The 25345-nt window shown below is 40.7% G+C and overlaps 1 protein-coding gene across 5 annotated transcripts in view; it reads left to right on the plus strand.

Annotated features, from left to right (window-relative positions):
- Nucleotides 1–13760: 13760 nt before the first annotated feature.
- The window catches only part of MAST2 (microtubule associated serine/threonine kinase 2), a 181717-nt gene continuing 170132 nt past the window's right edge, over nucleotides 13761–25345 (plus strand). For 2 of the 5 annotated variants that reach the window (XM_019749392.2, XM_019749393.2), the window contains exon 1: nucleotides 13964–14297. In XM_019749392.2, the coding sequence (XP_019604951.2) occupies nucleotides 14103–14297 (195 nt within the window). In that variant the 5' untranslated portion in view covers nucleotides 13964–14102. Of the gene's footprint in view, nucleotides 14298–25345 lie in introns of all 5 variants that reach the window. The other 3 variants (XM_019749394.2, XM_019749395.2, XM_074334650.1) reach the window with 3 other exon arrangements.

Here is a 25345-nt window from a genome sequence, read left to right on the forward strand (position 1 = left end):
CATCCATAAGATGACTAAAACAAAAAAGACAGACAATAACAAGTGTTGGTGAGGATGTAGAGAAATTAGAACCTTCATTCACTAATGGTGGGATTGTAAAATGGTGTGGTAACTTTGAAAACTGGCAGTTCATCAAAATGTTAAAAATAGAGTTACTTTGGAAAACTGTTTGGCAGTTCATCAAAATGTTAAAAATAGAGTTACCATACAACAAAAAATTTCTAGTCCAACAGAAATGAAAACATATGTCCACATAAAACTTGTACACAAATGTTCATAGCAACATTAGTCATAATAACCACAAAGAGAAAACAACTGAAATGCCCATCACCTGATGCAAGAATAAACAAAATGTGGTGTCCCTATGTAATGGAATAGTATTCAACTATATCAAGGAATAAAGTACTGATAAACGCCACAACATGGATAAACCTTGAAAACATTATGCTCAGTGAAAGAAGCCAGTCACAGAAGACCATGTATTATATGAAATGTCCAGAATTAGCTAATTTGTCATAACCACACCTCACCAGTCAAGTCCAGGCTCAACCCCTTCTCCATCCTCTTTGCTTCTCCCTCCCTCAGCATACCCCCAATCTAGTCTTAGCTATAGGAAACTTACTCTTTTATCATGTGCACTTGCAGCCTAAGGTTTTAACTCTCAAAAGTCAAGAAACAACTTTTTAGTCTGCTATGTTATTTCTTCCCAGATGTAGTGAATGAGGTAGTAAACTCACGGAATGGTAGAAGAACAAAAAGTAGAAGGAAATGCAGAGGAACAGTTGCAATTTGTTTCTTTCCCCACTAATTAAGATTCATCTTGTTAGTAATTCAAGAATCTTCTAGAAGAAAATTACCATTTTTGTACCCAGGAATTAAGGGCATATAGGTCTCTTGCTGGGGCTGAGAGATTTGTACCCTGATTCTGATGGAAGAGCCTTCCTTTTCTGTCTGAGCTGAACCAGGCCCAGCTGCATTCCATGGGCAAGGTTTCAAATATACCTGGACACCTCCTGAGACATTCTGCTCCCAAGTTCCCAATATTCCAGTTCATATAAGTTTCCCTGGGTGAATTGGCAGGAAAAGCATCACATGGCTGAGCTGAGGACCTTATGTGTTTGAGGACAAACAGGTTCCTGGGCTTTATAGAGCCCAATGAAATGGACCCTTATTTTTCCAGGGGCTTTTACAGTATACGCATAAGTCTCCTGGAAGGGAGCACCAATTTAGGAAAAGAAACAAAAGAGACAGAGTTTTCTAGCTTTGGAGACAGACAAACCTGAATTCCAGTTCTAGATGTTTCACTAACCAATTGTATGACCACAGGAAGATCATTTAACCTCTAAGCTGCATCACTTCATCTATAAAATGGATATGACAATGTCCCCAAAGGACCCAAATGAGGCTCAAATGAGATAATACAGTCAAAAGGCCTCATAAACTATTTGTCCCTGTGCAAACACACGCCATTGTTATTGTGAGGATGATTGCTTCCTGTATGGCCAAAGTGGCTGGTGGATTTCCTGCACATGAAGTGTGCTTCTGCTCAGACTCTGGCTGCTGTGCTGAGTCCCAGGGAAGCCAAGCTGAATTTCCGCTTTCATCCAAACAGTTTATTTTATAACTTGGCCGTGCTTTAGCATGGGCTGGCATGGAACAGGAACCGTCCAGGAAGCTGTGCCTAGCCATTCTGGGCCTCCCAAGATAAGGGATTGGAAAATCATTATCTGGATCCTGTATGTCATAGAAAAGGGCTTCTCAGTTTTTGTCTCTTGGCTCCAGTTTTTGAGCTGCCCCATCCCACTCCTATCCTCACCTCTCTGCTTTCTCCGTTTCCTGTCCCTGCTTCCCCTGCCTCATGCTCACAGATGTACTCTTTAGGCTCTGGCCTGGGCTGTACCTGGCTGGACCATTAATCATCTATTTAGCCCACCACTGAGTCTTTCTGTGGCTGGTCTCAAGAGTAAGGGCTGCCTGAATAATTTGCCTCTCTAATCTTAACTAGATCCAGGATTGCAAGGCAGCTTAGAAGGAGAGATCACTAGCCTAGCCTTGGTGAAAGTTGCAGAGGAGAACAGGGCAATACTGGCACCTCCCCTCAATCCCCACAAACTGAAAGTGTATGCCCGCAGACATATACACACTAACACATGTACATTCTACACACACATGATAGGCTTACACAGAGACATGCATATTGACATGGTTACACACACACACACACACACACACACACACAAGTACACACTGACACAAATACCTTAGGTCAGAAGGTCTAGATGGGGTAGGAAAAGTGATTGGCTGTGATTCTCTTTTACTCCAAAAAGCCTGAGACAAACATGTGAAAACTTGACATACAGGACTTGGAATTCTGAGAGATATGCACTTTCTGTCTTTGATAACCTCTTTCACTGAGATCACAAAAGTAACAAAAGTTGCCTTTTATTGAATGTGACTCTATGTTCAGTACTGCCTTGGCTGCTTTGTATGTGCCATCTCATGGAGACTCACCACAGCTCTATACAACCAGAATATACCAGGCCTCACCAGACTATGGGTTCAAAAGACATTAATGTCTAATCACAGCAGTGCTTAGCCTCCATTTGCCATGCAGTACCTCAGTCCCCCTCAAAAATCTCCCCAGGTATTCCAAGGAGTACTCAAAAGTTTCTCATAGGAATTGAGAGAAAATTGTTTATATTCTTACGCTCCAGCCACCTCGTCCAGGAACCTTCCTCTTGCTTGGCACCCTCCACCAGAATACTTCAGGAGGCATAGGCATTCTCCATCTCTGGGCTTGACACTGTAGTTTGTAGTAGAGAAGGGGAAAAGGGGGAATTATCAATTTCCTAACTTTGTCACTAGGGCCCCAAAACTTCCCCAAGTTTGCCCCAAGTCTCACAAGATTTGAGGCCCATCATGCTCCAGCCATTTTATAGCAGATGGTATTGGTACCCTGCCCTGACCCTTTGGGTCTTATCACTTAAGTACTCACTAACAAACTTCCATCTGCCTGCATCTGCATGTCTTTGCCTAAAGGCCACTCAATCCATGTGTATGGCAGGCTGGACCTGCAGTGACAGGGGTGGTGGTGGAGGGAATTAATACCCCCTGGAGGATTTCCCAACCAGTGACTGATGGGGTGGTGGTGTATATATACCCCAGTTCCTCACCTTTGACATTCAGTAACTCTCAGGCCTGTATTCTACAATTTCCCACAATTTCTCTATGGGATTAAGTTCCAGTCACCTACAGTGATAGCTGGTTTGATAACTTGTTCTTTATTGACCTCCTTCCCTTCCGTTTCTCTCCCCTTACTTCCCTACTAGTGTTTCCTGTACCGCTTGATAAACTACTTGCTCTTGAATTCTTGTCTCCAGGTTTGTTTTTAGGGGAATTCAAATTAAGGCACCCACTCTCCAAGGAGACATCAGTCCCTTTGGCATATATGAGTATAGGGACTGAGTCCCTGACATTCCCTCCATTCATTTCCCCAGGAACCTCTTCATGTGTATTAACTCCTGCATATACCAGCCCACTAGTTCTACCACAGTCCAGACTCTGAACTGAGTTTGGGCTTAGCTGGGACATAGTACTCCACTTGCAAGAGGAGGGAACTGAGGGCCCAAGAAGGAAAGTGATATGCTTCCTTCTGCCTGTATCTGTGCTGAGGTTTGGCTCCTCTGGCCTTGGTGTAGTGCTAAGGGGTTATTCATAGCTGTTCCTGGATGGGAGCTTTGAATGTGGAAAACTTAGATGGGTTGCTACATCACAATGCTGCCCTAATCCCAGCAGCATGGCGACTTGAGGCTGGAGCTTTCAAAAAGACTTTACTAAAGGCTTGAAGGTGACATGGCAAACAAACACAGAGAGTAACATGATATTAGATCACCCATCTCACAAATGATAGTCGCTCTCTCCATCCAAGGACATCTATTCCCATTCTAACTTTCAGCTGCTTCCATTTGGTGTGCTGGGTATAATCTGTCCCCTCCTGACCTGCCTGAGGCTGGTCTGCAGAGTTTCCTTTTCCTGGACACTGGAGTGGTTATGACTTTCCAAATTCGCTGTCTCTATCAAAATATCTATTGAATCAAAAAGCATATAATTCCAATTCATCTACAAGCAGTAGAGACTTCTTACACAAGATGAGACCTCAAGATATCTGCTTTTCCTTTCCTGGTCTAGCGTCTTTGTCAGCTCTGCATACAGTGGTCACTAGGTATCTAAGACGTTACTCTGGCTACTCCCTTTGCCTTATCTGCAGGTTTGTCTTAGTTTCCCCCCACTGTCACTGAACAAATACCTGGATTTTCTAATCAGATCTGCAACTGGCTCAGCATTTCTGCCTATTCTGCCTTTCTTTCATCCCAAGGCTTTTGGGAAGATTTTGCCTGGTAGCACATGAAGATTACAGAGTAATTTTTTCCACCCTTATAAGGTTTTGACAGGTCGAAATTTTTCACTGTAGAAGACATGGCTGGTCACCCAGTGTCATTTATACTCCTTCCACACACACAGCAAGAGCAGGCTTGAAGAGTCCACATTGAGTTTTTGAGACATGCCAGAGAGTGCTATACGCCCCTTTGAAAAGTACCTGAGACCTCTGATCTTTCATCAGCTCTTATTATTCAGAATGCATTGTGGCTGATGAGTGGCTTGTGCTAGCCTGGGGAAATTGAGTTTATCACTTCCTTCACAACAGGACAGGGAAAGAGATGAGGAAACCCAGGGGTCTATTTCTTGGGCCTACCTTGCTATTGCTGTTATTACTGAATTATAGAGAAAGAAAATCACCAGCTGCATGGATAGCTGGTGAGTTCAGACCATCCAGCTTTGGGGCCAAGAAAATGAAAACATTAATTTGAAAAGATATGTGCACCCCCATGTTTATTGAAGCATAATGTACTTACAATAGCTAAGACATGGAAACAACCTAAGTGTCCACTGATAGTTGAATGGTTAGAGAAAATGTCACACACACACACACACACACACACACACACACACACACACACACACAGCATGGAATATTATTTAGCCATAAAAAACAATGAAATCTTGCCATTTACGACCGCATGGCTGGATTCTGAGAGCACCATGCTAAGTGAAATAAGTCAGACAGAGAAAGATAAATACTGTACTATCTCACCTATATGTAGAATCTAAGACCGAGAAATGCCCCCCCCCCAAAAAAAAACACCCAGAAAACAAAACAAAAAAACTGAGCTCATAGATACAAAGAATGGATGAACAGATTGGTGGTTGCCAGAGGGGGGGAGGCAAAATAGATGAAGGGGGTCAAAAGGCACAAATTTCCAGTTATAAAATAAATAGGTCAGGGGGATATAATGTACAGCATGGTGATTATAGTTAGTACTGTATTGCATATCTAAAAGTTGCTGAGAGTAGATCTTAAAAGTTTTCATCACAAGAAAAAAATTTTGTAAATATGTATGGTAACAGATGTCAACTAAACTTACTGTGGTGATCATTTTGCAATATGTACAACCTGGAACTATAATGTTCTGTGTCAATTATACCTCAATAAAAAAATTTAAAAAAAGGAACTAGATAGAAATGAAATAATATAGACATACAAAATTTCTTATGATTAGATTCATAGACATAAAATTATTCTGACAAATTGCTATAAATTAATTTTAAGAGTTTGCTCTCAGTTTTTATACTTATCTCTTTATAGACCAGTAGCAGTTTGCCAACTGGCTCAGGTCCAAGGACCACATTTAGAGTAACTGCTCCAGATGATCTCTAAATTTTTTTTTTTTGCTTTGAGGAGTCAAGCATTTTGTTTTGTTTTAAGATGATGACATTTTAAAAAAACTTTATTATATGATTTATATTTGCTTTGTTTTATTTTGTGCATGTATCTTCTGCTAACTTGGAAGTTTGTAGTTAGTTTTTAGTTCTTCCAGTGGTTATCTTTGTAACTATAACATTTTCTTATGTCTCTTGAGACTAATAACTATCTACTCTCGGCAATGGCAAAATTACTATTCTTCCACTTTTATTTCCCTTCCTCCCCCTTTAATATGTAATTTTAGTGACAAACATTATTTTAAAAATTATTCTAAAGATTACCTATATAACTTTAAATAACTTTTAAATAAGTTTATATCTATTTATTAGATTTCGACAATGTCTTTTCTTCCAATAGTGAAAAATGAAGAAATCCACTTTCTCTTTTTCATGTTTATATTTCCCAACATCTATTAGTTATATTATTGTTTCACATTGCCACAGATTATAATATTTATATTGTGCTCTGAAATTATAATGCTCACAGTTATTTTAGTCTCAAGCTGCTATATATTTGAAATGATGGAGCATCTGTGAGTTTAAGATGCTTTTAGAAGATGTAGGCTTTCTCATTTTTTTAAACCAACTTTTCAACCACTATCCTTACCTTAAATGTTGAGCTCTGTGCTAGACTCCCTTCATCTTTTTACTTCAGTCACATACCTTGAGTGACTATATATATGTATATACATATATATGTATATACATATATATATATATATACATATATATGTAATTCTGGTTCAAAAGGTTAAAAATAATTGCAAAAACTGCAAGTACTTTTGCACCAACCTAATATATATATATGTATATGTATACATACATACATATTTGTGTATATATATGTATGTATATATCAAATATAATGTAATATAATATAAGGCCACAACTTCTATTTCTATCTACGCTTCCAAATTTATATGTAACCCTTAATGAATGAGGGGGGGCAACATGGCTCAATCTCTGCATGGAATCATAGTATTTAGAGAAGTACAGAGCTCAGCAGTCAAAAGTAGCTTCAAAATGACGCAAATCCTTTACAGGCATTGCTTGGGAACTGAGAAGAGGACTTGTAGCAATACTCATTACAGCTCTTCTTCCTCTCCTACCACTTCCCTCACACACCACAAAACAACTACTCCCACTCATCCATCGAGCTTTCCTTTCTTCTCTCTGCTTACCTACCTCCTGTCTTCTACCCTCCTTCCTTCTCTTTCTTACAGCTTTTTCCCAAGTAGATCACGTTGGCCTCTTGAACTAAATTCTATTTCTCTTATTCCTTGTTTTATTGTGCTTCACTTAACTGTGCTTTGCAGATATTGCATTTTTTTACACATTGAAGGTTTGTGGCAACCCTGAATGGAGCAAGTCTGTTGGCTTCATTTTACCGATAGCATTTGCTCACTTTGTAATTGTGTGCTACATTTGGTAATTCTTGCAATATTTCAATTCTTTTCATCTCTATTATATTTTTTATGATGACCTGTGTTCAATGACCTTTATGTCATTATTGTGATCGTTTCGGCATGTCACAGACCATGCCCTATATAAGACAGTGAACTTAATCGGTAAATTTTGTGTGTGTTCTGACTGCTCCACAGATTAGCTTTTCACCGTCTCTCTCCCTCTCTTTGGGCCTCGCCATTCCCTGAGACACAACAATTTTGAAATTAGGTCAATTAATAGCCCTACAATGACCTCTAAGTGTTCAAGTGAACGGAAGAATTGCATGTTTCTTACTTTAAATGAAAAGCTAGAAATGATGAAGCTTAGTGAGGAAGGCATGTCAAAAGCAGAGACAGGCTAAAAGTTATGACTCTTGCAGCAAACAGATAACTTGTAAATGGAAATAAAAAGTTCTTGAAGGAAATTAAAAGTGCAACTCCAGTGAATACATGAAAGATAAGAAAGCAAAACAGCCATACTGCTGATATGGAGGAAGTTTTGGTGGTTTGGATAGAAGATCAAACGAGCCACAGCATTTTGAAAAAAGTTCTACTGTGGGTAAAATGCTATCAAACAGCATCACATGTTACAGAGAAATCAGTGAAAGGAAGAGTCAATCAACGCAGCAAACTTCATTATTGTCTTATTTATTTATAAATATTAAGAGTGAGCAACTTCTTTTTTTTTTAATTTTTTTATTGGGAATATTGGGGAACAGTGTGTTTTTCCAGGGCCCATCAGCTCCAAGTTGTTGTCCTTCAATCTAGTTGTGGAGGGTGCAGCTCAGCTCCAAGTCCAGTCACAGTTTTCACTCTTTAGTTGTGGGGGGCACTGCCCACCATCCCATGGGGGAATTGAACCGGCAACCTTGTTGTTGAAAGCTTGAGCTCTAACCAACTGAACCATCTGGCAGCCCCTGTCTTTTTTAAGAAATTGCCACAACCACCCAACCTTCAGCAACCACCACACTGATCAGTCAGCAGCCATCATCATAAAGGCAAGACCCTCCACCAGCAAAAAGATTATGACTCATTGAAGGTTCAGATGATGGTGAGCATATTTTAGCAATAAATTATTTTAAAATTAAGGTATGTACATTGTTTTCTTAGACAATGCTATTGCGTACTTAATAGACTGCAGTATAGTGTAAACATAACTTTTATATGCACAGGGAAACCAAAAAATATGTGTGGCTTGCTTTATTGCTGTGGAGAAGAGACTGTTCCACGTTGTTACTGCTGCCAGAACTGCCACCTGGATCCTGGCCAGAACAGACTGCTTCCCCAAAATTCCCTCAGATTGAACTGTCTGATTGAACCCTCCCCTATGACCCACAGTGTGCTAATTTGTGCTGGTTCCTGGAACAGGCTGTTGCCCCAACCCCAGGCAAGCACGTAAGGCATTTCCCCCTTGTTTAGGGAGGGTCAGGTCCCAGTACCCCTATTCATGCTGCCCTGTCCTATATAATCCCTTAGCATCTGCCATATGGCACAGAGGATATCCACGTCCTCTAGCTACCATCTGAGACATGCCTCGTAAGTTCCCTTAATAAACCTCTTAATGTAATGCTGGAGTTATCAGCCCCTTTCAAGTTCTTTTGGTCCTGAGAAATTTTATGTAACAATTGTGATATTTGCTTTATTATGGTAGTCTGGAACTGAACCCACAACATCTCCAAGGTATGCTTGTATTCCTCCTATTTATCATTCTTTTTATCCTGCATTCTCAAAGTCTAAAGAAGCAGTCTGGCATCCATAGAACTCGCTTAGCCAGGGGAAGACTCCAGGGTGGGAGAGAAGGTTGTGAGCATTTGTTTGTTAATAAGTTTCATTCTGTCACCTATACTGGTACTTCCATGAAATCATGGACATGATATCACATCACCTTTGCTATATTCTGTTGGTTAGAAGCAAGTCACAGGCCCCACTCACACTCAAGGGAGGGAATCACACAAAGCCATAAACATTGGGGAGGGGGCAGATAATGAGGACCACCTTAGAGTCTGTGTGCCACACTGACTTTCCCAGTCTCTATAATGGACGGTGAGAATTTAGAATGGAGTTCTGATCCGTAAGTTACCAGGGCTGGGTCAGTGGATTCTCCTGCCAGAGGCTGTGAGCCTGGAATGGTGATGCAATTATGAAGAGAAGGTTAGAATCCCTTTACAAAGGTGGGTGGCAGCAACATAGCACATTGGTGGTGGTGTGGGAGAGGTGGTGACAGCAGTGTCCTGAAATTGCCCCTGATTGGCAGTCTATAAAGACTTCTTTTTTTAAAATTAATTTTTATTTTTGGATTACAGTGATATTCGATATTATTTTATATTAGTCTCAGATGTACAGCATAGTGGCTAGACATTTATATAATTTATGAAGTGATCCTGCTGATAAGTCCAGCATTTACTCAGCATCATACATACCGTGTTTCCCCGAAAATAAGACCTAGCCGAACAATCAGCTCTAATGCATCTTTTGGAGCAAAAAGTAAAATAAGACCGGGTTTTACATAATATAATATAATATAATATAATATAATATAATATAATATAATATAATATAATATAATATAAGACTGGGTCTTACATAATATAATATAAAACCAGGTCTTATATTAATTTTTGCTCCAAAAGACTCATTAGAACTGATTGTCTGACAAGGTCTTATTTTCAGGGAAACATGGTAGTTATTATAATATTATTGACTATATTCTCTGTGTTGTACTTTACATTCCCATGATTACTTTATAACTACCAATTTGTACTTCTTAATCCCTTCACCTTTTTCACCCAGTCCCCTAACCACCCTTCCATCTGGCAACTATCAGTTTGTTCTCTGTGTCCATGAGTCTGTTTGTTTTGTTTTGTTTTTTAGATTCCACATATAAGTGAAACCATATGATATTTGTCTTTCTCTGTCTGACTTATTTCACTTAGCATAATACCTTCTAGGTCCATTCATGTTGTTGTCACAAATGGCAAGATGTCATTCTTTTTTATGGCCAAGTAATATTCCATTTTGTATATATGTAGCACTTCTTTATCCAATTGTCTATTGATGGGCACTTAAGTTGCTTCCACATATCTTGGCTACTGAAAATAATGCTGCAGTGAACATAGGGATGCATATATCTTTTTTAATTAGTGTTTTGGATTTCCTCGGAGAAAGACCCAAAAGTGGAACTGCTGGGTGATAAGGTAGTTCTATTTTTAATTTTTTGAGGAAACTCCATACTGTTTTCCGTAGTCGCTGCACCAATTTACAATCCCACCAACAGTACATTAGGGTTCCCTTTTCTCCACATCCTCACCAACACTTGTTTGTTAATTTATTGATGATAGCCATTCTAACTGTGGGATGATATCTCATTGCGATTTTAATTTGCATTTCTCTGATGATTAGTGATGTTCAGCATCTTTTCATTTGTCTATTGGCCATCTGTATGTCCTCTTTGGAGAAATGTCTATTCAGGTCTTCTGCCCAGTTTTTAATTGGATTGTTTGTTTTTATTGGTGTTAAGTTGTGTGAATTCTTTATAAATTTTGGATATTAACCCCTTATCACATGTATCATTGGTGAATATCTTCTCTCAATTGGTAGGGTGTCTTTTCGTTTTGTTGATGTTTTCCTTTGCTGTGCAAAAACTTTGTAGTTTGTGTAGTCCCATTTGTTTATTTTTTCTTTTGTTACCCTTGCCTGAAAAGATATATCAGAAGAAATATTACTAAGAGCAATGTCAGGGAATTTACTGCCTGTGTTTTCTTCTCGGGGTTTCATGGTATCAGGTCTTACATTTAAGCTTTTAATACATTTTGAGTTTATTCTTGTATATGTTGTAAGAAGGTGGCCTAGTTTCATTTTTTTTTGCATGTTCTATACAGTTTTCCCAACACCATTATTAGATTCTTTACCCTATTTTATATTCTTGCCTCCTGTGTCACTGTGTAGAGCATATAAAATGTATTATATATGTTGGACTGAGGTTTGCAAAACAAGTTGTTTACTAGTAGGGACATGAGCTAGGAATATAGCAATATATGTGTGAGACTGATAAGAATGAAGTAAAAAACATGTTTTTGTCTGAAACTGAGCATAACAAAATTGAATGATAAACATGTTTACCAAAACAACTTCTGGTTATCATCTAAGAGGTAAACAAGTCCAAGGAAAGGAGGATAAAGGCAGAACTCCAGAGCAATGGCATGAGTGGTCTGACTGGGCGTTTCAGTTAAGACTCCCTGTGAGGCTCTGAGTGAGACACTAGGGAATGATCCTCTGGGACGTTTGTCTAGGCCATTGACAGAGTCATGTGTGAGTGGCAAGCCGCGATACTCCAGGACTCTCCGAAGTTCTTCCTTGCAAGACCAGTTTGCCTCAGACCTGTCATGGGCCCAGTCATCCTTCTCCACCTTGATTGACTCTTGGACTTGGTTCGTTATTAAATTCTCTTCTACTCTGTATCACCTTCTGTGCTTACCAGAGCACTGGCCTCTGGAGGGACATTGGTTTCCAAATAAAGCTGTGTTATTCTATCTGAACCTGTGTGCCAGGACTTTGTTGCCCACTTGTGTCACAAGTGTACCACGCAGGGATGTAGGGCCCTGCCGAGGGGTTAACATCCCCTTGACTTTCAGGAAGAGACTGAAATATGGCGACTGCCCTTCTAGGCACTCATGACAGTTATATGCATGATTAATTGACCATATAGTCGTGGGTTTATTTCTTTTTCCTGCCAGTTTCATATGCCTGCTTCTCCAATCTCTGTTCAATTGTGTGAGCCCCTCTATATAGCCTTCCAATCAATTCCCCCTTAGGCTTAAGAAGCTCAGAGTTTGTTTTTATTGTTTGTAACCAAGAATGTGGCAGACCCTAGATATGCTGGGAACTATAAATAGCTGGTATAACTATAAATAGTCAATACAGCAGGGATTAATAGTAGTAGGTGAGGTAGGCAGAGACCAGATTTTGGATGGCTTTGCCATCCAAAATTTAGACTTCATCTGATGGTCATGGAAATCCATTTAACTATTTTAAATAAGGGAGTAACATGTTTTAAATAAGGGAGTAAAATTCTTGTAAAGGCTTTTTGGAGGATGAGTTTAAAGAGAAAGAGTGGATGTAGGTGAACCAGTTAGAAAGTTTATCCACTCAAGTAGGTGAGAGAAGATAAGACTTGAGCTGAGGTGGTTCCAGTGGGATGGAAAAAGGAGACAGATTGGGGAGATAGTAAGGTTACAGAAGCAACAGGACTTGTTCATTAACAAGGGAGGGTAAGGAAAGAGTCTAGGATGACTGCCAGGTTTCTGGTTGAGGCAACTGGATAGATGGTGATGAGGAAGTGAAATAGGTGATATGGTACAGGAGAAGACTGTTGATAGTTACAGAGTACATTGGTTGTGTGTGTAGACTCCGGTATCAGATAGACCTTGATTTGAGTCTTGGCCCTGCTTATTAACTATTTCATATTGAGCATGTTATATAACTTGAGCCTCAGTTTCCTCAACTGTAAATTGGAAATAATGCAACTTACCTCTTGTTTGCATATGTGTGAATTAAATGCACAGTGTCTGGTATCCAGTAGGCATGCTATAATGTTAGCTATTATTACTTCTCAGAAAGGGGTCAGGACTTGGCTCTAGAAAAATGGGTGAAGACTTCAGGGAAAGAACTCTGGTTAGTTACAAGAGTGAAAAATACAATATTGTGGCAAACTGGTTGAAGCCAGGAGGACGCCAACAGTGCTGAGCTACATTCACGTTGTTGAGCAGATGAGTCACTGGAAGTGACAGGCTAGGCTGCCCAGGCCACAGCTCGACTGGCTGTGGCCTGGCTGGACTGGGTTTTAACATGATGACTTCATTGTCAGTGGGGAAGTGGGGATTCATGGGAATAGTTTCGGAAGCCTTTTTGTCCTCTTCACCCAGAAGGAAATCATCAGTTCTTCCTCTTTTATAGGACTTTCCACACCCTGTCTTACCTTCTGGAAGCAGCAGGAAACAGTGGAAAGGGACAGAAAAGCCAGAAATTGGGTCTTGGCTAGTTTGTTCACTGATTTGCTGGATGCATGTCACTTCACCTTAGTCTTCTTATCTGTAACATGAGAATGAGCAGACCTACCTCCAAAATGTGATGTGAAGATTAGGTGACAGTTGGCAGGCGCTCAGTAAAAAGGCATGCATTAGTATTTTATTCATTCGTTGTATATTTTGACTTCTTCCTGCTCCTGGTCCCTTTCCCAGTAGCTCCTTGAATACACTGATCAATTCTAACTCATTTTTGGATCCCTAGCACTTACCTTGGCCCAGTACACGATTTCATGAATGGATGAATGAAAGCATCAATGAGTGTCTGCAGCCGCCGCTGCGCCCCGGGCGCCCCGCCCCCTTCCGCTCTCCCCACCACACCGAGGGGCCACGGGCGGGTCTCTCGCGACCGTTCGCTGGCGCGTGCGCGGGAAGCCGCGCGCGGCCGGAGGTGGCGGGCGGGTTCGCTCCCCGTGCGCGCGCGCCAGGGGAAGGGAGGGGCGGGGCCCGGCCAGAGGCTGGCGGGCTGGCTGCTGGCTCTGGACCCGGCGGCGGCGGCGGGTGGCTGGCCAAGCGTATACCCGGTGGGAGAGGACGAGGCGGCGGCGATGCTGCCGCCTCGGTAGGGAACGGGAGGAGGCCGCGGCGCTTGAGGCTCCAGAAAGCGCGGAGGAGCTGCTAGCTGGGGTCGGTGGCTTTGGGCGCCCGCCGGGCCATGGTGGCTGCGGGCGGTGGTTGGCGCGGTAGCGCTGCGGCCCGGAGCCGAGCAGGACCAGGACAGTCGCGGTGTTAACGCCCGCGGGGCCGAGCCGCAGATATGAAGCGGAGCCGCTGCCGCGACCGACCTCAGCCTCCGCCGCCGCCGGCCGCCCGCAGGGAGGATGGGGTTCAGCGAGCGACGGAGCTACCCCAGCCCCAGCCCTTGCCCCCGCGCCGACGAGCGCCGCCCGGGAGGCAGCGACTGGAGGAGCGGACCGGGCCCATGGGGCCGGGGCCCGAGGTCAAGGAGCAGGTAGGGTGGGCCGGGGTCGGGGAGGGAAAGGATGGTGGTGGAGCCTGAATGGAAGCGGTGGGGGAGGGGGGATCTCAGGCGGGAAGACGGTCTAGGGCATTTGAGGGGTGGGGACTGATTAGTTCCGTAGGAGGAACGGGAGGTCTGGGGAGACAGAAAAATGGGGAGTGGAGAAATGGAAGTGATGGCCTGGGGTGAATGGGAAATGGGGGCATAGGGAGATGAAAAATGGTCCTATGGGCGTTTGTAGTCAGGGGTTCTGGATAGGGAAAAAGGACGCTAGAATGTGGGCTCGGAGTCAATGAACTGCAAAGAATAGGCCTAGTAAAGGGGTATTGAGGAGTTATCCCGAGGGATAAACAGTGTAAGTTAGGGAAAGTCAATGTGATATAGTAAATGTAATATTTTCTAGAGGTGGTCTCGACAGTTATAAAAACGGATGTCATTCCTAAGCATTCTCTGATTTGGCCATCATTATAGTCTTGTAGGAGTGTGTTCAGAATCTTTAGGTTCTCCTTAGTAACTATCTATTTCATGAGAAAGCACTTTTTAAAACACCTGCATGTGTGCAATCCCGAGCCTGATGCTGTGAACAGGGAATTCATAGATACGAACTGCCTTCTAGGAGTTTTCCACTGAAAACACCTTGATGGGAAAACACAGAAAGCAGTGTAAAAATATTCATGGAGTTTCTGAGTGGACAGGTGTGTTTACATAATTTATTAATCAAGTGTAGGTGTATTTAGAAGTAGGGGAGTAAAGGTCGGTTTTATCAGGTAGAAGAAGTTGCCACTAGTAGCTGTAGGAAGTTCAGTGAAAGGAATGTATGGTCTTTGATCTTGTGGGAGTTGCAGAAAAATGTTCTGTAGTAATGAACTCTAGTGACAGCTTTCCTTTTGCACTTGAGACTAGTGACTTCATCTTTGAATTTTTCAAGACGTCTGTTAGGTCTCCTGCCTCTTTCTCAGGTAAATAAGTATTTTCCTTAGATACCATTCCTTATTATATAGTTTCAGTGATGCACATGCTAGCACTTGGATTTTTCCCCTCTTTGTTCTTTCACCTTTTATTCTCCACCCAGCCCTGAGTAGACTGCCCAACCGTTATCTCTGCCTTTGCTTTCAGGCCACTGAGCATTGTCCTATTGCTGTAATTTTCCCCTTCATCCTTGCCCTTTATATTTTCTACGGTACCTATTTGAAACTTTAAAAATTTTATTTAAAGCCCAGATCCTTTTCTGACTCAATTTACCTGGTCCAATTGACTTTATTACATGCGTCACCAAAGAGTTAAGGGTTACTTGATTTTTTCCCTCTTTATATCAGGATTTTTTGTGTTCACTCATCCTTTACTTTCAGTCTCAGAGAAAGAATTATTATCCCCCTCTCTGAGGCTAATCCCTTTACTTATGTTCTTGATTTCATCCAGTCTCATTTGCCCTTGTTATGTATGTTATTTTCTCTTTGTCTTAAACCTTAAATAAAAACAAAATAATTTCCTTGAGTTTTGTAACACACCTACGCTAGTTTGTTATCTCTTCTTTGCTTCACCAGCCACCTTCTTGAAAAATGAGTCTATGTTCACTGTCTCAGCTTCCTTACCTTGTATACATTTCTCATATTGTGGTTTGGCTTCTACACTTAAATTCTCCCAAAACTCATATCTTCCAGGGCACCAATAACTTTGTATGTTTGTTTATTTACTTTTTTTCTTATTGAGGTGTGACTTAAATACAGTGTACAAATCAGGTTCATTCAGCCCATGAATTTTTACAGGACGATTACACCCATGTGACCACTACTCCGATCAAGATGTAGAACATTTTCAGTACCCTAGAATGCTCCTTTGTGTTTTCTCCCAGTTATTACCCTCCTCCAAAGGTAACCAGTTTCTCTACCTTCATCAGTATGGGTTCATTTTGCCACTTCTTGAGCTTCATATAAAAGGAATCATACAGTTTGTACTCTTTTGTGACTAGATTCTTTCATTCAGATCATTATTTGTGAGATTCATCTATGTTGTTGCTTGTAGAAATAGTGGGTTCTTTTTCATTGCTGTGTAGTTTTCCATGGTGTGACTGTACCATGATGTATACTAAAACATCTTCAAATTAAATAATGCGTGGTTACTTGTGAAAAGTTTTCATTGTGAAAGAATTACACAGAGACATATATGGCAGTCCCAGGGACCTTTACATGATTAATCTGATGGTCTTTCCCCAGTCCTCACCCTCTCTGACCTCTATGAACTATGAGTATTTGTCACTATCGACCATGTGTTCCTTCTTGATATTTTTTTCGTTTTTTGTCATAATGTCCATTCCACTCCTATTTCTTTGCTTCCTGTGTGTCTTTTTTCTCTCTCTTCCTGTCTCCTAAATGTTCATTGAGGATAATATCCTCTGTCCTTAGCTCTTTCCTTTATTGTACTCTGTTTTTTAGTGGGCTTCCCTATTTGTGGCAAGTGCTTAGGATGTGGAACAAGGGTCTGTGGGCCTCTTTATTCATGGCATTGTGTCATAGAACTTTCTTGTAGAGTGATACGAGTCTCTAGGCCTGATCTTGTTGCTTAGCTGTGCATTTCCATCTCTGTGCTTAATGTTTCCACCATAGACTTTCAGCATTTGCAATCTTAACATTTGTGATTTTTATAATTTGATAGTGTCCTTGAAAGGCTATAACTTGTAATTATCTGATTTTGAGACGGTAAAAATTTCAATTGTGTCTGTTAGTGGCTGAATGGATTCCATTCATTCAGGGAGTTAAGAGCCTAGCTGATCAACAAGCATCTACTTTTCACAAATGACTTTGTTCCCCATTCTCATGACATGGAGTAATAATGCTTGTTATACTTTATACTACCGTGTTTCCCCCAAAATAAGACCTAGCCGGACAATCAGCTCTAATGTGTCTTTTAGAGCAAAAATTAATATAAGACCCGGGTCTTATTTTACTGTAATATAAGACGCGTGTCTTATATTAATTTTTGCTCCAAAAGACTCATTAGAGCTGATTGTCCGGCTATGTCTTATTTTCGGGAAAACAGGGTATGCTGGCTTTTAGGAATAAGTTCTGAACAGGATGCAGGACTTGAATCTCTAGAAGGTCAGTAGCTTATTGTATCATGTATCCATTGTTTCTCCTTTGAAATGTGCTTTTCCCTGTGTCTTCTTTCTTTCCTTCCTTCCTCCCTCCCTCCCTTCGTCCCTCCCTCCCTCTTTCCCTTGTTTCCTCCCTCCCTCCCTTCCTCCTTCCCTCCCTCCTTCCCTTGTTTCCTCCCTCCCTCCCTTCCTCCTTCCCTCTCTCCTCCTTTCTTTGTCATCAAACCTGAAATTGTATACATAGTCTCAGACTCTCCTTCTTCCTTGATCCCCTTGTCCAGGTTCTGCTGATTCTGCCTTCTTGATACTGTTCTAATCTTTATTCTCAGTCATCACCTTAATTCAGCATTTATAATTTTTTGTTTTGGTTGTTGTAATACCTTAGCTGCATTTATTCTGCTTTTTGTCTTTTAAGCTCTAATTTATTCTGCATTCTATTAAGAAAAAAGATTAAAACTCATTGCCTAGCTGAGTTCCAGTGATAAATATTTGTTAAATGATCATTTCATATTTTTAATCTTCAGAAATCTTCATTAGCTTCTATTACCCATAAAATAAAGTCTGAACAGCTTGGCATTCAAGGTCTACTTGATACTTAACCACTTTTTACTAGAAGAATCAGAGTTAGATGTCTCTTCTCTCAGTTCCCAAGACTTAGCTTTGTCTCCATGATTGCATTAATTATTGAAATTGTCTTCTCTCGCTCTTGCTCTCATTAGTAAGTTCTTTGAGGCTCACACTGTTTCATTTAATGTTGCATATTTAAGGCCTAATATGGTATTAGAAACATAGTTTTTAGTCTGAATATATATTAGAAACATAGATATATGCTGGTGCTTGAAATAGATATTTGCTCATTGAGTGTCCTATTTGGTTGTCAGTCTCTCATCAGAGAAAAAACCCAGGGGCTGTCTTATTCATCACTGTATCCCCAGCCTTTAGTGTTTTAACTGGTATGTAATGGGCAGTCAGTAAATATTTGTTTATTGCTAGGTACTTTCATATTCTTATTTTAATTGATCATCTATCTGAAAAGCTTTTTCTTCTCTGCCTCTGCCCATTAAAATTGTATTCAAGCTTCCAGGTCTAACTCAAGTGCCATAGAAACTGTTCTGTGAAGTGTTTTTTTTGTGTGGGATCCAAAGAGGATCCTTGATTGGGCTTCAGTAAACTTGAATCTTCTGAAATTCCAATTCTCAAACTTCCATAATCCAAAAAGTGAAAGCTTGGGTTCTATGAGATTAAATGAAATAATGATTAGAAAGCACATAGTAGATAGATACTTAATAAATATTCTTATATTACGTTGTTTCTGTAACACATTGTTTTATCCATTCCTAGGTATGTAGTAGTTTCTGAATAAATATTTGCTGAATGAACCGATGAATGAATCAATGTTTTATTACTTCTGTTTTCTATTCATTTGTATTATTTCTGCTTTTAAGTTGTAAATTAGGAACTTTAACATTTTATCTACTACAATGCGTAATGAATTATAGTAGATATATAATACTTTGTTTACAATAGGTCTAAGTAATTAATTACTGAGCAAAGAAAATGATTCAAATATTTTGAATTTGGTGATTTGAGTAATGGTAGTATGATAGAAATAGACAGTAAAAGAAATGAGACACTTTTGAGGATGGAGAAAGATGCAGTTCAGTTTTAGTTTCTAGAATTCCCTCAGCACCATTGAGAGACTTTCAAAATTTTTTTCATGAACATCAACACCATCTCCTCCCTCTGCACTATAAGGTTAGTGTATTGGCAAAAGTGTAGGGCAGAAAGAGCATAGAGGGGAAACTGCATATTCTGTGTAAGGAACTAAAATCAGTTTGGTATTGCTGGAGCTTGATGTTAAAGGCATAGATGGTGAATTAAGAAACGAAAGGAGCCTAGACTGTAGAAAGTCTTTAGTACTGTGTTTCCCCGAAAATAAGACCGGGTCTGTCATGCGGGATGTCATGCTTGATCTCTGGTCCTACTCCCCACATAGGAACGCAAGATATAGCGAGGCCAAAAAGGAACACCCACGGAGCCATAGATAGGGGGTTCATACCACTATATTCTCGCTGGAGGCTGGGTTGGAGACACAGGAGGCAGGAGCCACATGATCGGCAACCCGCTGTCCACTTGTCTCTGCCAACCAACCTCACTTGCTAGCTGCAATCCACCTCTGCAATCCGTAATCCACATTCCGCCACACCATACCACCACGCCACATACTTTGCTAGTTTAGCCACGGCAGTTCTATCAGTGGCTAATGGTTAACCAGTGTCACGCAGGGTGTCATGTGGGGTCTCAGGTCCTCCACCCTTACAGGGTCTCGCCTGAGAATCTACAGGACAAGCGTCTTCTGCAAGGGGCCCTGTGTGAGGATCCTGGAGGTGAATGCAATATCCTGGACACAGCCAGGCTCTCTCGACACAGCCAGGGTTTATCAGGGTTTTCTCTGGGCACAGCCAGACTTCCTGGGCTTCTTAGGGTACCACCAGTCTCCCTGGGTACAGCCAGGGCTCTCAGGGCACTGCCACTCTCTGTGGGCACAGCCAGACTTCCTGGACACAGCCAGGGTTTCTCAGGGCACTGCCACTCTCTCTGGGCCTCTCAGGGTACATGCTGGAACAACAGCGACTCACAGTCAAGGTGCTTACATATTCTTGATGGCGGCCGGTCAAGACACAAAGGCAAACATCCGCCAGTTCCACTACATGGTGGTATGTTCCCAAGCAAACAGTCAAGCGGTCCATTAAATTAGGGATGGAGCTGTCATGCTGGGTGACAGGTGGGGTCTCTTCTGGGGTCTCCAGTCCCGCTCCTCACATAAGAACTCAGGATATGGTGAGGCCAAAAAGGAACACCCACGGAGCCATAGACAGGGAGTCATACCACTATACTCGCTGGCAGCTGGGTTGGAGACACAGGAAGCAGGAGCCACACTGTTCGCAACCCTTACTCCGTCGCTTGCAGGCTCAGCCACCATCTTCTTGCTAGCCCCCAATGTTTTGCTAGTGTAGCCACAGCAGTTATATTAGTGGCCAATGGCTCACTGGTTACAGCTGACGGCCAACTAGCCACAGCTGATGGCCATCCAATGACAGTTGATGGCCATTTACTACCTGAGCCAGCACCTTTCCACGTGAGGCCGAGAGCCTGGAAACTGCTCTTTGGGGCTCTGTCCCCACACTTGCCATACACTCTGACCTTCACATCAGCTTCTCTTTTTCCAGTTCACCTTTTAGAATTTCCTCTCCTAAAATTGTTCAAGCTCTTTGGAACCTCCAGCCTATTGATCTTTTATTTTTTAAAAATCATCTTTTCATTGTCAGTCACCTCATGCCTCTACTTTCCTCCTTATCCAACTTAACATTTCGTGAGCTATCATAATCATTCCTGTGTATGTACCTTCAGTTCCCTTACCTCGTTCCCCTTCTTTCATACATGCTTGACAGAATTCTACCCAGAATTAAACTAACTCTGCCTGTTCTGCACCTGTATTTAAGCAGTTGAATGTGGCTGAAGAAAAACAACCATGCTGACTTCAGAATTTGTGATCAGGAACCTCAAGGAGTCTAGCAACACTGACTGTCAGTTTTATGATGTTTCCCTAGTCCATTCACTCTTAAATGATAATTTAATCTTTCTTTGTCCTCAGACCTCCAACATTCTTTGTCATCTTTACTCTCAATCCTTGCTTCCTGTTTCATTGAGGGGAAAAAAGATAATCCGAAGAGAACTTCTACAAGCTCCCCTTACAAATCACCCAACCTACCCGTATCTGTACCCACATTTGCCCTGTATTACTGTAGATAAGCTGTTCCTACTCCTGTGTAAGGCCAACCCCTTCATCTATTTAAGGGTTTCGTTCTAGCAATTATTTCCTTCATATTCCAGAATCATTAGTTTTTCTTTAATATTGGTGATTTTCATCAACATATAAACATGCTATAATATTTCCCATCTTAAAAAAACTTCGTTAATCCTATACTTCCCCTCATTTATTCATTCTTTGATTCAACAAGTTGTTGTTTTTTGAGTACTCTTCGGATTACAGCAGTGAAAATAAGTAATATATGTAGTGTGCTATATGTTGATAAATACCTATGAAGAAAATGAAGCAGGGAAGGGGAATATACAATGATAGAGAATTATGATTTTAAATTGCATTATCAGAAAAGGCATCTCTTTGGAATGGGATATTTGAGTAAAGACCAGAAGGACGTAAGCGATAGTGGCATTTAGATTATTAGATTACCTGGGGGAAGGACATACTTGGTGGAGGGAATAGGAAGTATCCTAGATTACAAACATGCTGCTACCTCTAAAATTGGTGTTTGAGGACAGCAAGGAGGCCATTGTGGCTAGGATGGAGTGAATGAGAGGAAGAATGGTAGATGAGCTCAGAGGGCAAAAGTGGGGGGAGGAGGGCTGGATGGTGGAGAATTTCAGATTATGAAAGATCTTATAGGCAGTTGTAAGGATTTCAGCTTTTACATTGAATAAGATAGGAAGCCATTGAAGAGTTTTGAGCAGAGGAATCACATGAGCTAACGTGCATTTTAATCCGATATATTTGGCTACTTTGTTGAGGCTAAATGGTTATGTGGAAGCAGAGAGACCAGTGAGGAGGCTCTTTATAGTAAGTAATTAAGGCAGAAGAGCTAGTGATATTAAATAATTGTCTGAGTAGGAGAGTACTACTTTTTATAACAAAACTACTTGAAAGAGTTGTTCATATCTTTTGCTTTCATTTCCTCTCCCCTCTTCTTTCTTGAACCCACTCCAGTCAGTCTGTTGTCTCCGTCATTGCACTGAAACACTTATGTCAAGGTCATCATTGGCCAAAACCAATGGCTAGTTTGAAGTCTTCATGTTACTTGACCTGTTGTATTTGACATGGTTGATCATTCCATCATTTGGCTTCTGGGACCATACTGTCTTGGTTTCCTTCCTATCTCACTTGTACTTTAGAGGGTTGAGTCTTTAATCTGCTTCCACAGTAGTCTCCCTCCTGGTGTGACTTCATCAGATTGTATTGCTTATGTTCCATCTGTGTGCTGGTGATTCCCACATTTATTTCTCTAGTCTTGACCTTTCTTCTGAGCTTAGACTCTTCTTTTCAGTTGTCTATGTAATATTTCTATTTGCATAGCTAATAGACCTCTTAAATTTAATGTGTCCAAAACTGAACTCTTGATTTTTTCTTCCCAGTCTCCTTCTTACTCAGTCTTTTCCAGGTTAATAAATGGTACTACCATACTCTCATTTACTCAGACCCAAACTTGGAAGTTGTCTTTGATTCTTTTCTTGACCTCATATTTCACATTCAACCCATTAGGTCTGGTTGGTGCTACATTCAGATTGCGTGAAACTTATCCCCACTAGCTCCATCACTACCCTAATCTTAGTTCATCATCTTTCATCTGGATTACTGTAAAACTCCTAACTGGTCTTCCTTGTTCTATTCTTCTGGTTCCCCATACCCCCACCCCCACCCCTCCCATTCCCCCCATGTGGTATTTTGTGCATAGCAAGATCATTATCATCCTGTAAAAGCTTAAATCAAAGTGTTACCCCTACTCAAAACCCCCAGTGACTGTCCATTACAATTTAGATCAGAATCCAAAGTGCTTGCTTTGTCCTCTGAGATTCTACATAATCTGGTTTTTGGCCTTCTCTAACCTCTTTTCCTTCCACTCTTCTTGTTCATTGAGCTCTAGTCACACTGGCTGCCTTGATGGTCTCCAGTTTATTAAGTATGCTGCTACCTGACGACGTTTAAAAACTTATTATTTGAGAACTTCTACACTTCATAATTTTCTCTACCTGAGATGTTCTTTTTCCCAATATACCTATATGGCTGGCTTCCTTATTTTAGTCTGCTCTCTATTGGGATATTATCTCCTCAAAGAGGCCTTCCTGGACCAAGCTTTTAAAAATAACACATACTCTCTTTCCTTTTTAAAAAATTCATGTCTTTCATTCATTCACCTGTCACTGTCACATATTTGTTGTTTATTGTCATTCTTCCACATTAGAATATATGAAGGGAGGAATTTGAGTTTGCTTTTCTCACTATCTTTAGCTTCTAGAATTGTATATAGAAGGTTCTAAATAAATACTTCTGAGTGAAAATATAATGATTAAGATTGAGTCATTCTCTGACTTCAAATTCTAACTCTGTGACCTGAGGCAAGTTACTGAAGTTTTCTAAGCCTCAATTATTCCACATATGTAATGGAGATAATATACCTATTTCATAGCGTTATTGTGAGGATTTAATAAATTAATTCATGTAAAACACTTATTACAAAGCCTGATACCAAGAAGTGCTCAATAATGATTAATTATCATTATATTTTTAAGGTACATGCACAGAATGTGTGAAAATAGAGTGCATATTTTTTAGTGTTCTCATCTGGTTTTAGAAGTAAATATAATAAGAAAAAATACATCTTGACCTTTGGTTTGTTGGTGTTATCAAACTGGTCTTTTACTTTGTTCATCTTGAAATGAAGGCTTTAATTTGTGCATTTTTCCCTGTATGGAAACTTTTATGGATTGATTTATTAAGTAACTGGCTTAGAAGATAGTATAATCTCCTTATGTTTTAGAATGTGATTAAGAACAAACTCAGGCCAAGGAGACCATGTTTTAAAATTCTGTGATATTTCAGTTGTACCAACTGTAATGTAGAATACTTCCTACCGGTGAACCTGAGTAGCAGATAGATGTACAAATCCTTTAACCCTTAATTTGTTGGAGATTAACAAGCCACACAACTTCTCTGCCTGTATTTAAGCAAAGCAGAGGTAACATAGTAATGTTAGGTCTTCTAATTTTCATGACTATCTGAGGCCTTAAGAAATGTTTTCAAAAGCAGAATTTAGAAATAGTTGATATTAATTTTTAAAAATTCCTTAAGTTATTTCAGAAATATGATACCGTGTTTCCCTGAAAATAAGACCTAGCCGGACCATCAGCTCTAATGCATCTTTTGGAGCTAAAATTAATATAAGACCCGGGTCTTATTTTAATATAAAACCAGGTTTTATATAATATAATACCCAGTCTTATAAGACTGGGTCTTATATAATATAGTGTAAGACTGGGTCTTATTTTAACATAAGACTGGGTATAATATAGCATAACATGATATAATACCAGGTCTTGTATAATATAAGACCTGGTTTTATATTAATTTTTGCTCCAAAAGACGTATTAGAGCTGATGATCCGGCTAGGCCTTATTTTGGAGGAAACACAGTACCAAGATGATTTTGTTCAGGTGACTCAGGAACACCTGAGTCTTGCCTTTGACCAGTAAGAATAATGCTAGTAGTTTTTTATACTAAAGAATACTAGTTGCTGTAGTAGATGCATTCCACAGAACCCAGACTAATGGAGGCTCTGTCATTTTCTACACATGGCTTCCAAGGTCGCCTGAGGCAAGTGGGGATCTTGTGGGAGGTTTTGATGGGCCAGGTCTGGGAATGGCTTAATAACTTCCACCAATATTCCATTGCCAGAATTCAGTCGCAGGGCCATGCCTAACTGCTAGAGGGCTGGGAAATGTCACCTAGATTGTGCACAGGAGGAAGGCGAATCGTGTTTGGTCAACATCTAGCTAGTGTCTACCATAGGTCTCAAACCCCAGTGTAGTCCTCAGCTTGAACTATGTAGAAATCTTATATTGAGTATAGACAGCCTGGAACCATATCTCCTTTCATTCTTTGTAAGCCTACAGAGTTTTGGATAATAACCATTTTGAATGCAAGTAAAGAAAGGCCTTTTCCTTAAAGGAAGGCCTTTTCCTAAGAACAGCTAGATCTGGAAAAGCTTGTTTTCCTCTGCCTGTGGCAGAACTAGTCTCTGGCAACCCCCACACCTTCAGGTCTTGGTGGCTAGTGAGAGCTGTTCTCAGGGTTTCCTTACTTTGTCAATCCAGC

Source organism: Rhinolophus sinicus, linkage group LG06, assembly GCF_036562045.2.
Source record: "Rhinolophus sinicus isolate RSC01 linkage group LG06, ASM3656204v1, whole genome shotgun sequence".
Lineage (NCBI taxonomy): Eukaryota > Metazoa > Chordata > Mammalia > Chiroptera > Rhinolophidae > Rhinolophus > Rhinolophus sinicus.